The 14,339-nt window shown below is 41.7% G+C and overlaps 1 protein-coding gene across 5 annotated transcripts in view; it reads right to left on the reverse strand.

The window, feature by feature from the left end:
• DCLK1 (doublecortin like kinase 1) overlaps nucleotides 1–14,339 on the reverse strand; it is a 328,712-nt gene that overhangs the window by 12,741 nt on the left and 301,632 nt on the right. For 3 of the 5 annotated variants that reach the window (XM_036831579.1, XM_036831575.1, XM_036831578.1), the window contains exon 16: nucleotides 8,836–8,949. In XM_036831579.1, coding sequence (XP_036687474.1) covers nucleotides 8,836–8,949 — 114 coding nt within the window. Of the gene's footprint in view, nucleotides 1–3,690; nucleotides 3,765–8,835; nucleotides 8,950–14,339 lie in introns of all 5 variants that reach the window. The other 2 variants (XM_036831577.1, XM_036831576.1) reach the window with 1 other exon arrangement.

Here is a 14,339-nt window from a genome sequence, read left to right on the forward strand (position 1 = left end):
AGTTTAAATCTATGTCTCTTCTATGTGTTAAGTGCTGGGGTACGGAGGGCGGTTAATCCCTTCTTAGAACAGAGGCCCCTGCCCGTCCTTCCTGCAGCACTTTCTACACTCATGGAGGATGGGGGGACTTTTCTCCACGGCAGAGCAAGGCCAAGGCCAAGGCAACCGTCCCTAAAGCAACCTGTGCCCTGCAACTTGCTGTGTGCCTTTGGAACCCTCTTCACACCACGTGGGGGGTTCCTCTCTGGCTTTTGTGGGAACCGGTCTTCCAAACCTGTGCCGAGCAAGATGCATTTAACTGACCCCACTCCTTTTCACACCCGAGCACGACCGCATCTAATAGCCTTGCAAGGGCTGCGTACAGCTGCTGCTGCTCTGCCTCGTTACTCGCTGTTTCAGGACAGTGCTTGAATCTAGTACGCACACGAGTCACGCCAGGCCTGACCTCAACCCCCCTTCTGTCCTAGCTCACCTCCGCGTTTTCTCTTATTTGGCGTTCTTAGCGTATGTCTTGTTTTGATATTTGTTTCATTTAATCAGGTTCTGGCTGTGGCCTTGTTCTGCATGTAGAAGATGCAGGAATTCTTCTCCATGTGTTGCTGGCACAGCACCTGCCACAGGGCCAGCTTCACTTGAGAGAGGCAGGAATGTGTGTGAGAGGGTGGCATGGCCCAGGCAGCTCATTCCTGGGAGAGGCTCACCTCCGGACCCTGGGGGACAGCAGCAAGGTCTCCCGGAAGAAGCAGCCATGCGGGGTGCTGCTCCCCCGGCTGCCGCTCGGAAGCCTCCCTCTGTTCCAGGCAGGAGAAGGACTGCGAGGAGGAGGCACGGCCCCACCATTCCTCCAGTCCCCCAAAAGCCTACTAAGAGGGACACGCCCGGGGCTTCCCTGGTGGCGCAGTGGTTGAGAGTCTGCCTGCCAATGCAGGGGACACGGGTTCGAGCCCTGGTCTGGGAAGATCCCACATGCCGCGGAGCAGCTGGGCCCGTGAGCCACAACTACTGAGCCTGCGCGTCTGGAGCCTGTGCTCCGCAACAAGAGAGGCCGCGATGGTGAGAGGCCCGCGCACCGCGATGGAGAGTGGTTCCCGCTTGCCGCAACTAGAGAAAGCCCTCGCACAGAAACGAAGACCCAACACAGCCAAAAATAAATAATTAATTAAAAAAAAAAAAAAAAAAAGAGGGACATGCCCGAATTCTGGGCACCCCGAAGAGCCTTCCCCCAGCCTCTGCCCTGATGTGAGCTGCCTTACGAAATGCAAGCTCGCCTCCCAGGCGTTCTGCTCAGAGCAGTGAAGACGGCCAGGAGCCCTTGTAAACACAACAACTGGGAGTGGGGATGTTTCACCTGCAACGATTGTTTATGTTAGAAAGTTGGCTGCCACCATGGTTAGACAAATGCTCCCACTACTTCCGTGGAGATAAAAGGCGAGCATGTGCAGTCAGTGAGGAGAGTGTGTTCGTTCCGGGCTAAACGGCACATTATAAAACCTCCTAATTAAGCATATATGCCCAAGAGCTTTAGCATCATTTCTCCAATTTAGCTTTACATACTGGGTGCGCTGTTTAGTACAGCATTAACTATAAACGTTGTTGTTACTGCCCCCAGCTGGAAAACAGAGCAGTTTATGTGTGAAAGAAAAAAGAGATTATCTTCCATCTGCTCCTGCCCATTATTCAGGGATGTGTCATTTTGTCTGCTGATGGGAGCCATCGCTAGGATTTTAGTCAAATGACCTTTTTATACTTGGCTACGTTTATTAATTACTGTGTTTGTTTGGTGTTTTGCACCCACCCCCTAAGCCCACAAATTTAGTAATATAATTTTCTAGAGGGTTTTTTTGGGAAATTTATATGTGTAATTTGTGTTATACAAATATGCACAACTGTAATTAGACATATTTGATGCCTATTTTTAATTGTATATCAACTGTACTCATATATGTTTGGTTAACATGCCTGAGGTTAGGAGACATACAATTAAAAAAGGACGGAGCATGATTTGATTTATAGAAAGAACAAAACCAGGCAAAGCTAATTAATGTGGACAGACTCCAGGTCAGCGTTTACCCTTAGGGCTGGCTGCGTGACCCTCCTGGAAGGGCCCTGGGGGCCCTCTGGGGGTGCTAGGAACGTTCTGTGCCTGACCTGGGTGCTGCTTACAGTGGTGTGCTCACTTGGTGAAAATTCGTTGAGATGTGCACTCATGTGCACTCTTCAAAACGTATATTATCTTTCAGGAAAAAGTAAAAGATGGATGGATCATCTTCCATGTAAAAAGAGTCTGCACAAAGGCAAATCATGATGGATTCACCCCCCCCCCCAAAAAAAAGGTTAAAAATAAAAAAGTTCTTTCTGTATCTATAAAGCTATTTATTTAGGTAAATAAAAAGGTGGGTGTGCAACTCCTGTATGCAGATCTGTCTAGAAGATACAAATAGCCTTCCATGTAAAACTGACTTTGATATTTATTGAAGTTTGGGTATTTTCTTGCTTTCAGCAGGCTTAGAAATTATCACAATCTCAGATATTTGGATAGTTTGTCAAAGGGTAGCCTTTTCTGCATCTCTAATGCCTTTGATTCTAGCGTCTAATGATATTAAAAAATTAAGAGTAATAATTGGGGGTTAAATTGTATATTATATACGTTATTCTTTCTTTTCTTTCCCTTTTTTTTTTTTTTTTTTAACAACTTGGTCTATTCCATGAACAGCATAAGGCACCATCATTTGGGGGAAATGCCAAACCCAGTGGAATTTTTTCTTAGCAAACGCTAAGATGTGGAGCTTTACCTGGAGATCATTTCAGAAACATTAAGATGGAGGAGAAAAGTTGCCTAGGACTTCTCAGCGTTCATTCCTCATATCATCAAAACTCATCCTGCCTGTGGATAACTTAAAGAGACACAAACAATGCCCCTTGAAGGAAATGCCAGCGCAGTTGACTGGAATAGAAAACGATTGGATAGAATTCTTAACCCAGTTAAAAAAAAATCGATACCTCCCATAGTCCCTTTTGCTTGAGCAGATAAGCCAGCTAAGTAATCTGACCGTTACAAAATATCGAAAAATAAATTCATGCAATAGCTAGTACATAAAGGGATGTACCAGGGGGAGAGAGGTAACAATAAAACAAAAACAAAATGAAACAAAAAGGTGGAGAATTTGAAAACACAAGCTTACCAACACACGCAATGCATTCTATAGCTCACTGTGCTCGGAGGAGCTTCTATGACTAAGGTGTAAATGCATTGTTTCATCCATCTACTAAGGTTAAGGTCGGGCTTGATGATTTTAAAATGACAGTATATACTTCTATAGAACATATACTAAGGTACTATTGTTCTTCCATTTGTTAAGGGACAAAACACTAGAAATCATTGTTTTAATTAGCAACATCAGGCAAATGCTTTGACATTAACACTAAATATACTGTCCTTTTAACTGTAAGGAAAATTGATACTGAGCATGTGCAATGGAAAGAAAGCTGGCAAATGTCAGTGTGAATAATGGGGTGAAAAAAAAGAATGAGGGGGTGTGGCATCTCAATCAAGATTAAAATGAAACTGATAAAGCAGCATATGGACTGGATAACAAATCAAAAGCATGTTTATCCACTGAAGGAACTGGTTAATGGAGACTGCCAGCACGTTGCCATGGAAACACTGACTTGAGCTGCACCATCTCATACCTTATCCAATACATTCCTGGTTGTTGGTAGTAGTCCAAAGACCCTGATCTCTTGATGGTAAACCCGTGGTCCAGCTGAGCAGAGAGAAATGGGGGCAACTCAGTGGATCGACATTGTGCTAAAGTATTAAGACTCCAGACCAAGCTGTTCTTCATTGACTATATATGTATATAGAGTTACGATGCCTCTTCTGCAGGGTGACTAGCTAATATCCTAAATCTGCACCTTGAAAATAAAAAGGCGAGAAAAGACACTAATCCCCCATGAATATCTCGGAGGCCAATTTGCTAGAAAAGATCTAATTTGTCAAACAAGGTTTTGAATGCACATTTAATAATATCCTCTCAATTTCAAAAGATATAAACACGTCTTCATATTCTAGAGCAATGGAAAATGCTTTACAATAAAGTGCTGAAATCAGCTTTAGCCACCTAAGAGAAAGCAGATTGGACGCCCCCCCCCACCAAATCTTACCCCATGAAGCTTAAGTTTGAGGCCTTCATAAATATGAAATAAAAGATGAATCAAGTTTTGAATCCCCATAAATCACAGCAATTTGGATTTCTTTCCTTAAGAGTTAATCTTCAAAAGCAGAGCTACTCTTACAGGTGAATCAATTACATTTCTGAACTAAAAAGATATGGTATAAAACAGTAACTTTTCTCCAAGAAAATATAGAAAATAAAATGAAAAATAATTTTCGCTGTATATTAAAAAATTGCTTATGATTAACAAAAGGTACAATAAATAGAGGACAGGATAAGTTCTCAAAGTTGTTCCTCCTGGAATAAGTTGTTAGCCTTTGGCTACCTAGGAATAAAAGATTCAATCCCCAGATTTGAGAAACAATAATCATGCCGTATGCCCACTCCCCCATTCTGCCCATGAGAGGATGCAAGTTGACCACCTTTCTTTCTGGAGAGGCTCATGAGTGCTTTCAAGTGTGGTACTGGCATGATGCTGATGACAGTTTCTACTACAAAATTCACAAAGGCATTTCAAAAACATGCCGGGGCACTCATTCAAACTAAAAACTGCTCAGAAGATTCGGTATTCTGATTATAAACTAGGCTATCCCAGTGTTCACGGAACAGCAATGTGAGATTTTAATCTTTTTTAAAATGTACAGTTCGTTTTATTTAGGAAAAAAAAAATTGAAGTACACTTGCTGTTAGGAAGATGAAGACCTGCATTTCTGTTTCAGCCCAGGGATGTCTACTCAGTAACTGGCTCTTTATTGCCATCTACAGGCAAAGTGCCCCATAACTCCGCATTTGGGAATGCCCCAGTGCAGAGGTCTCTCGCTTTAGAAGGAAGCTTCCCACTATCACAATTATTTGCACATTGATTAGTATGGATTTGTTCAATTAGACTGAAATGCTCTATTTGCATGACCAAAATGCAAAAGAAGAGCTCGAAAGCATTAGGAAAATTGTTGGTTAAAATAATAAACAGCATTAAATGAGGAAAAATAAATTGGAAGTGACATCTGAGTCATCGGTTCTTCATCAAGCTGAGCAAATCTAATAACGCCTCCCTCCCATCCCTCGGCTCTCAAGAAGTCCGCCGTTAAAATGTCATCTCTAATTCCATTTTATGTCTATAAATTGCATTTTAATAACCTTTTGTTTCCCTTTCTCTGTTCTGTTCTGGGTTTCTTTGGTTTGGTTTGGTTTGGTTTTAATCCCCCGACCACTGGGAAAGGCAGTGGAGGAACAATGGACACAGACTGTTGTAGTTCTAAGGACAGCAATGGGTTTCCACCTAATCATGTCACCTGACCTAAATGTCAGATACCTTTTTTCCTTCGAGAAGGGCTCTATGATGCCCGTGAGCCTCCAGCTGGTAATTACTCTCCCAGTCAACTCGAGGACCTTAATATAAAGTTATCATTTGTCCTCTCTTTGGTCTTAATAATGTAAGGGGTGGGAGGAAGAGAAGTAAAAAATGACAACACGAACAGAAAACATTAAGGTTCAGAACCATGAATGCATGTTAAACTACACTCGTGTCATAAATTACACCTGTGATTAGAGTCTGTTTGTTATGACAGTATGCTCTTTTCTCCTTTTTCATTCCGAGAAAGAAAAAGTGTCATGAATTCCTTTATGAGCAGATAGTGAGGTTTCTAACTAAGGCAAGAGAATTACCGGTTAAAGACCAATGATTTAATTGCTGATTTTCTGAAAAAAACAAGCAGATACTCTGTTCTGAACAGTATATATATTTTCTAATTTTAAAGGGTGTATATAATTTACAAAAAAGCAGTCCTATAATAGAGGCAGTTTAAAATAAAATACATCATTTGATAGCCTCTGGGGAAAGCATTCATGCCCATGGGAAAAAATTCTGTCTGCATGAAATCTATGCTGAAATCAGGTTTTTTTCCTGTGTTTATCAAATAGAAGTCATAATGGTATTATATTAATTACAGAAATTTCTATCATGTGGGTGAATCAGTAATTATATTCCATTATTAAATTGTCAAATGATCTTTATAGAATGCACCATTTATGAAAGCTATTCCTTCTACCTCTCACTTACATTCTGTCTCACAGCAGAATATCGTTCCTTTGCAATTATACTTTAGCTTGAGTTGGGGATATTATTTAATGCCAGGGCTCCTTTATCTTGTGATGGTCCCCTGAGTCTAATTCTGTGCACTTTAAGAATGGGAACATGGTTATGGAGTATACATTGACTTATCCGGTGCTATTTTGAAAGTTAATAACAAAGGCAGCCAACCTGGCTCGTTTCTAACTCCCAGCCCTGCCCTGCACCTAGTGACCTACCCCAGTTTCTTATGGAGGGTGTGGACATTTATGAGGGAAAAGCATTGTGGAGAAGATGCATAAATGCATATATTATGGCCGGCCAGCTTCTCCTGAAATACCCCCTGAAATTTACAGCCATATTCTCTTTCATGTTTGAAATATTAATGAGAGTGGTCAACATGTGAATTGCGCTTTAGAATTGAGAAGGCACTTTTTCAGATATTTCTCCAAAAAGTCAATTATTTTGAGCCTGAGTTAAGTTGATGATTTTTTTCACAACTTTGTAGTGAATAAAGAGATTAAATAAGCTTGCAACTAATGCACAACTCAGCATCACACAGCCCATTTTACAATTTATATTAACCAGTTGGTACAGTCTCCATAGAAACATGTTAGTGATGAACTGAGAAACTGATATTAAATTGCATTCAAAATGGTCCAGTCATAGAAAAAAAAAAAAAATCAGTTGGACCTTTAATCTTCAAATACTAACTGAAGTTTTTTTTGGAGATCTACTTAGATGATGTTTTAATAAACTCATATGGATTAGGTTTCAAAATTTATCCAGGTTTGATTAAAGTAGGATTTCCCCTCCCATCTGTGTTGTCTGTACATTGGAGAATTGCCCTGAAGTTCCTGCTCTCAGTCATTACAAGACTCCCAGAATACTGTGAACAAAGCATTCTTGAGCAACCAAGGCAAACTTAACCAAAGACTAGTCAAAATAAAAGACCAGGAAAAACGAAACAAAACCCAAAATGACAGAGGTGGGAAAAGCACCCTCTCTAGCAGTTGTAAGCCCTCAGCAGGAGCAGAAAAGCAGTTCTTTTCATGGACAAGTGTGCTGGCAGTCCATTCCCAAAGAAAATTGTGGAAACAAACATTTTGGAATATACTTGTGTCTTACATGAATGATGAAAGCAGAGGATAGAATGTCTGGTTTCCCTGAGAAGCACCATGAGATTGTTACTTTCAAAAATTACTGATTGAATATTAGCTGATAACAAAGAATGCTGACGATCGATGAAGACAGGAAGGACACTGCGCTTCTACACTGAATTTCCTTAGAAAGAACTAAAGAGAGAGAGAGGGCCAGAAGAACAACTTGCAATGTTAAATCCCCAGTAGCGCTGAGGAGCATGGGGAGAGAGTATGCATTCTATTTAGCGCCGTCAGTGTACTCCTGAACCAGTAACTCATGCTCATGTAACTCCCTGCTGAAAGGGTTCAATCAAAAAACATGAAACGCAACTAGTCCAGGAGTATATGCATGCATTCGTGCCACCTGCAAATTCTGGAAACTCCTATTAAATATTTAGTAACCCAGATCTGGGATTGGTTGTATCAAATAGGTCACTTAGTTATCTTTTGCTTTACCTGGAGTTCTAGCACCACCAAAAAAGAAAAAGAGAAAGAAAAGAAAAACACCTGTAGAAGTAGTTAAATATTCAGTATTGCTGACGAGCATGATGTATGTTTAGTAGCATAAATACTTTTAAAAATTCGAGATCATAGTGTCTAAGTTCTTTGTTTTAAAAAAGAAAATCAGCTCAAGTGATTTCACATTTAATATGCTGTTAAAATGTATGTACTCTGAAAAAAAGAGGAAATTATTAAAAACTCAAGTAATCTGGGACTTGAATATATTTACTCTAGAATATGACACTGGGAAGTATGAGGTTTCATTATTTCTCTGCCCAATTTAATCTTTGCCTAGAGCTGCTATCAAATTGCATGTAGTGTATGTCTGCATGTATGGAACAGAAAAAAAAAAAATCCTCCTGCAGCCACATCAACAAAATGGTAAATGTTAAAAGACTCTCCGCTTTGAAAACAGAAATTTCTAAGGCGCAAGAAATCCTGATTTCTTTGGGTGTTCACAGCAATTCAGTTTCACTGAAAATCTCACTGGGTAAGCGTTCTGCCATGTTTTTGGCTTTCGTTTACATCTTGTACAAAGATCTATAGTGTTCCAGTCTCTCTCTGCCATGTCCTCTCTTTCAGCTCCCCTCCCCTCCCCTGCCAGGTCCTGGCAAAAGGACACTAGGAACTCTTTTTCTCAGAGCCCAGAAGTTTGCATTGGCACAGAGTCCAATGTGGGGGAGGTTTTTTGCTTTAACAAATAAATCATGAAATTAATATATACTGCAAGGCACCCTGGAGGTGTTGGATAATGATGTGACTCCCAGGGAAATGATCAGCAAAAACACATCATATATATAAGCCCCAGACCTCCCCCAGTGCTTTAAATGGTCGAGCTGTCTAAAGAAATGACCCATTCTGCTGTCTCTGGGTGGAATCTCCTGAGTAATGCCCATCTCTTAGGTGGAGTGCTTTGAAAAAGTTATAGGTGGATATTTCAGATGCTTACTGCTATGACAGAAACTCCAGCTGCTGTGCTATTCGGTTTCGGGCCTGTGTTGAAATGCTTCTTTATCTTTCCTGCTACTGACAGCTGATGTTCATTTTCTGGGAGGCCGTCATCCTGGGAAAAAAAATAAAAGAAATTTAAAAAAAGGAGAAGAAGAAAAAAATGAGATAAATAGAAAATGAGGCCAAGATATTCCAGTAACAGGCAGTAATCTTAAAATTCATAACATTTCAGGAAGAAACCAACCAATGTCCTCTCATTAAACACTGTCATAGCAAGTACTGCTTCAAGGGCTCCTTCATTTCCACATTTGCTCTAAAATTAATTTGCTGTGTCTTCTTACCCTCTGACTTTGTCCCTAAATAAAAAATTTTATTTCTGTTTTTGGTTTCTAATAAAATTGATTTCAGCCATCACTCTAGAGACATATGTCAAAGAGCAAGTTAATCTGGACAACCAAAAAATAAAAAAAAAAATCAATCTAAACATTTTTTTTTCTAACCCGAGAGTTTTATCCTCTTAGCCCATCATACCGACCCAAAGCCAAGGGAAACTGACGGACCTGGGCTCAGGCAGGAGCCCATAAATAAACTCAAGCTGGTGTCACAGCTACTCGATCATCCATTCTATAATCCCAGACAACCTTCCAGGTGGAAAGTTCTTCCTTAAGTTTTAAATCTTCCTTGCTGCCTTCATATCATCTGTTATTATGACATATTCTGCATTGGAGCTCATTTTAACTAAGGCTTCTGCTCTCTGCCTGAGCCATCTATGATGGAGACCGGACAGATTTCTCTCCTTTGCTAAATACTGTTAGAATAACAAGAATCAGAGTCATAAGTATGCAGCCCCACTCACTAGTGTGTGATGAAGAGACTGCATCATCCTTGAAGACAGAGAGTGTGTTTTGTTCACTACAGAATCCCCGGGTCTTAGCATGTACTTTGGCACATAGTAGATGCTTAATAAATATTTGTGGAGTAAGTGAATGAATGAATAATTAAGTGTTTGTTACTATCTATTTAAACCAAAATTCCTGGCAAGACTTCAATGCCATTCATCATTTTCTTTCTCTCCTTCCTCTCCATGATTTTGCATGGAATTTCTTGGCTCCACCCAAGAAAATAAATTTGCTGCTTTCCAAGCACAGCATGCTTGCTCTTTTACATAACCTGGTCTCTCCATATGGGATTTACTCTTTTTTTCAACATTTGGCTGGACCAGGCACTACAGTAACTGATGAGGAAATAATAGTGGCCAAAAATACTCCTGGGCTTTGCTCTTATGGACCCTGTGGTCCCTCTTTCTCTTCAAAACTTGGGTCCAAATCACCTGTTCCAGAACATTTTCCCCCTATTAAGCACAATCCATTAAAATTGTTCTTCCATAAACTCCTAATCCTTTTCTCATTATTTATATTTGCACTATTTACATTCTTTTTGGTGTTAGGTGATTGTGTGTGTGTCTGTGTGTATATATATATATAAAACTTATACACATGTTTTTATATATATATATATAAATGAACTCTTGCCCTTTTGTACCACATCTTCCACGTTTTCTGTAATCTTTAATATAAGCACTTGGCTCAGTGCCCTGCACACAGTGGATGCTCAATTTATGATATTCTTGGGCTGATTTATTTATGATATTCTTGGGCTGATTTATTAATGGCTAGAAGAAGGAACAATTATTATGCTTATTGAGTCACATCTGAAACCAAATCTAAAAGAAGGAGGCTTTCCAGTGATGCAGAGTGTATTCAAAATTTAAAAAATAAAAATTCTGTATTGTGGAAACAGAAAATGAAGGTCAGTTAGGGTACCAGTGGGATGATACTTGGAATGGAAACAGGGTCATCTGAAGTACCTACTATATGCAGGGCTGCGTTGGGGATGGCAGGGTGGGGAGAAGAAGTGATCGCTGTCTGCCAGACCCTCGCGGGCTAACTGGGAGACAAAGTTTGCACACCCCACGTCAAACAGTAAAACAGACCAATAAGAGAAGAAAGACCTGTTACCAGGCAGTGTGCCACATGGCTCAGCTAGAAACACAGGAGTTCAGAGGAGACAGGACGTATTTTCAGTTAGCGCAAACTTCACGAGGAATATGGAATTCCAGCAGGTCCTTGATGGTGGGAGTGTACTGACAGGTAGAGACGGGAGAGGTGATGTTGGCGCACAGATGTGCCTGAGTGGGAAGCCACAAGGCATGTTTGCCAAACAATGAGTCAACCATTCCACCTCTAGTTAAGAGTTTCCATGGGAGAGTGATGGCGAGAAAGCTGAAAGAGCAGGAGAGAACTGGCCACATATGAGTCCCCAGAACATCTGGAGCTGGAAGCCTTGGTCTCAATTAGGAATAAAGCAGTGCTCTTTAATAAGAGGGGTGTAGGGCTTCCCTGGTAGTGCAGTGGTTGAGAATCCGCCTGCCAATGCAGGGGACACAGGTTCATTCCCTGGTCCGGGAAGATCCCACATGCCGCGGAGCAACTAAGCCCGTGCGCCACAACTACTGAGCCTGCACTCTAGGGCCTGCGAGCCACAACTACTGAAGCCCACGCGCCTAGAGCCCGTGCTCCGCAACAAGAGAAGCCACCGCAGTGAGAAGCCTGGGCACCGCAACAATGAGTAGCCCTGCTCGCCGCTACTAGAGAAAGCCTGCGCGCAGCAACAAAGACCCAACACAGCCATAAATAAATAAATAAATGAATAAAAATTTAAAACATTTAAAAAAATAAGAGGTGTGTAAGTGCAGGAAGTGTGAAGGACCACCCTCCCTTTATTCACTTCCTGACTCTACAAGTGAAAGAGAAGTCGCAGGATAACCACAGAGAATTAGGATTATACAGTCTAGAGTTTTAAGCACAAGGGTGAATTCAATGGTGTATGTAAAACACTTTTTTTTTTTTTTTTAATGGTGTATGAAACAACAACCCTTGGAATCTAAATTAGACTTTGGGGAGGAGTTAAACATTTGACAAGGGATGAAATGATGTGCCTTTACTGAAAGTCTTACAAGTGTCATATCTCGGGCATAATTTGGGGTTCTGCCTGAAGGAAAGGGGGCAGCCGGATACAGTGGTGCCCCATTGGGCCTCACTCCCCAAATTATACAGGTACTTCTAGTCATCTCTTAATAGAGCTCCAGGCTACGTAAGGCAAAGCAATTTGTATGAGCTTTAGATTATAAAATAGTAAGGAGAGAAAAGGGTAAGGAGGGGAGCAGAGTTAAAAGACAAAGGCACGGAGAGGAAGGTGACATGAGATAACCATTATGTGGCTAATAATTTACATATATGATCTCCTTAGTCCTCAGATTACCTTCTACAACATGCATTGTTAGTCCCATTTTGAAGATGAGCAAACTGAGGCTCTGCAAGGTTAAAAAATTTGCTTAAGGTCACAGGGCTAGAAACTGGCTGAGTCAGGCCTGAAACAGGTTGGAACTCTGTGGTCTTCCCACCACACTGCATTGCATTGTCAAGGGCATCAGAGGCACTGGTTACTAAAAGAGGTCCAGAATTGTGAAATGGAAGGATGCAATGAATCATCTTTTCCATGATGAAAGTCACACGATGGTAAGGACGATTGAATTTGGGGCTGAAAAAAACAGAGAATATTTGGACAGGGCTTTAATGGAGCCTGGGAAGCATTTGGACAGAGGTCAGTAAAAGGGGTGCTGAGCACTTCAGGGGGCCCACAGGAATGTAGTTAGAAATTAGAAACTTCTCTGCCCAGGAGATGCTGGGCATCCACTCATCTGGGATATGGGAATGTGGCCCGTGAGGGCCGGGGCTCTGGAATCCTCTGCGGAGCAGGCAGTGCCAGAAGGCCTGGCTGACACAGGGTGACAGGAAGGTGCCCTGGGTCACAGTGTGGGCCTGTGACTGAATGAGGGCAGATATGGAGGAAACAAACAGTAGGGACTCCATCGGAGCAGCCTCTACTTAACTTCCTGAGGGAGAATCAGCCCTTACTGCAGTCCCATCTCCTCACATCCCCACCACTGCCATCTTTGCCAGAAATTTCCCTTTACCTGGCTCTTTTTTTTTCCTGCCAGTTTTCCAGCTAAAAGCTGGCTCTCTCACCAACCTCATAATGGACTCTGTTACCATTTCCCAGCTCTGTCCTGGTCCTAATCTCCTGTCAGACTCCTAGCAACTCTTTCAGATGCTGGGGCCTGGGGGTTCAGGCCTCCAGCTTTAAATTCTAGTGCAGGTTTTAGCTTCCATGGGTTATTAGTTCATGTTGAAGCAATGAAAGTAGTGAAACAGTCCTTACAAGTTGCCAGGGATGCTTTTGACATCATAAATCTTAAAACATTTCAGGATTTTTTTCCCCAATGAATTAAGGTGCCTCCGCCAGAGAAGGTAAAACACATATACACGAGTGCGCACACACACACAGACAAACACACAGACACACAGACGCACACACAGACACACACACACACACACACACACACACCCCAGCAACTAAAAAATCTGCAGTCTCTAACAATTTTGAAGGCTTTGAGCATAATTGGATTAAAAGACAAGCAACTGGCTTAGCAGGGCCCTAATCTGTACCTGAGGCATCCAGATTGATGATGGAGATTTAGCTAACTTACTATCTTGCATCAATAAAATAAATAGGGCCATTAAAAACGTACATTTTTATATATACATCTTCATCGCCACTATTGTGAATAGATTATGTGCCAAAAATGTGCTATGAATTTTCCAAACGTGACAAACCTGGCCGTATGCTACAAATAGTTCTAGTATTATTACCATACATTCTTGTGTGTAGTCTCCGGGAGTAGTTTCTGAAGTTTGACACGGGCTGGTTGTGGTTTGTTGGCGGTTTTTGATTTAGAAATCCCCATCCACTCCTTGGCAGAGCGTTGCAACTGACAAGAACAAAACTAGTTTGCAAAATGGAAAATGAACCCTCCCAGCTGTCTGGAGGAGACCTAGCCTCCTGGTCTCCGCTCCGCTAGCGGATGTTGGGGAGGAGCGAGCCGTCAGGAGGGCTGGGGGGCTTGGTTGTGAAGTCATTCAGCGGAGTGAATGCCTCTCTTTCCTCCAGGAAACCATTCCAGGGGTCATGCTTTAGAAAACCCTCCTCCCTTCATGGAGTTTTGTTTTTGAATCATGGATCTGGTTTTCAGTCTACTCAGTGCCAGACTCTAGTATTAATAATAGCTGTAAATTTATGAGAAGCATGGCAGTCTTGAGCAGTTCACTACCAGAATATCCCGACTTCGTTTTAAACAATCCCAGGTACATTAGCATACTCTCCAGGAGCGGGTCCATTTCACAGGCCAGAGTGTGCCCCCTCGACTCTTGTTAACCTTCCCCAGCTGTGCAACATCCCAGGATTTCTGAATCTCTTAGCTTGGCCCCATGTATCCTTTATGTCTACAATTCACTCTGCTCTCGGGGAGAAAGTGTAAAGTAAATTAAGATCCACCTTAGAGAAAGGAGAGGGTAAGATGCCCAAATGGAAAGTGGAATTCCA

The sequence above is a fragment of the Balaenoptera musculus genome, chromosome 18 (genome assembly GCF_009873245.2).
Source record: "Balaenoptera musculus isolate JJ_BM4_2016_0621 chromosome 18, mBalMus1.pri.v3, whole genome shotgun sequence".
Lineage (NCBI taxonomy): Eukaryota > Metazoa > Chordata > Mammalia > Artiodactyla > Balaenopteridae > Balaenoptera > Balaenoptera musculus.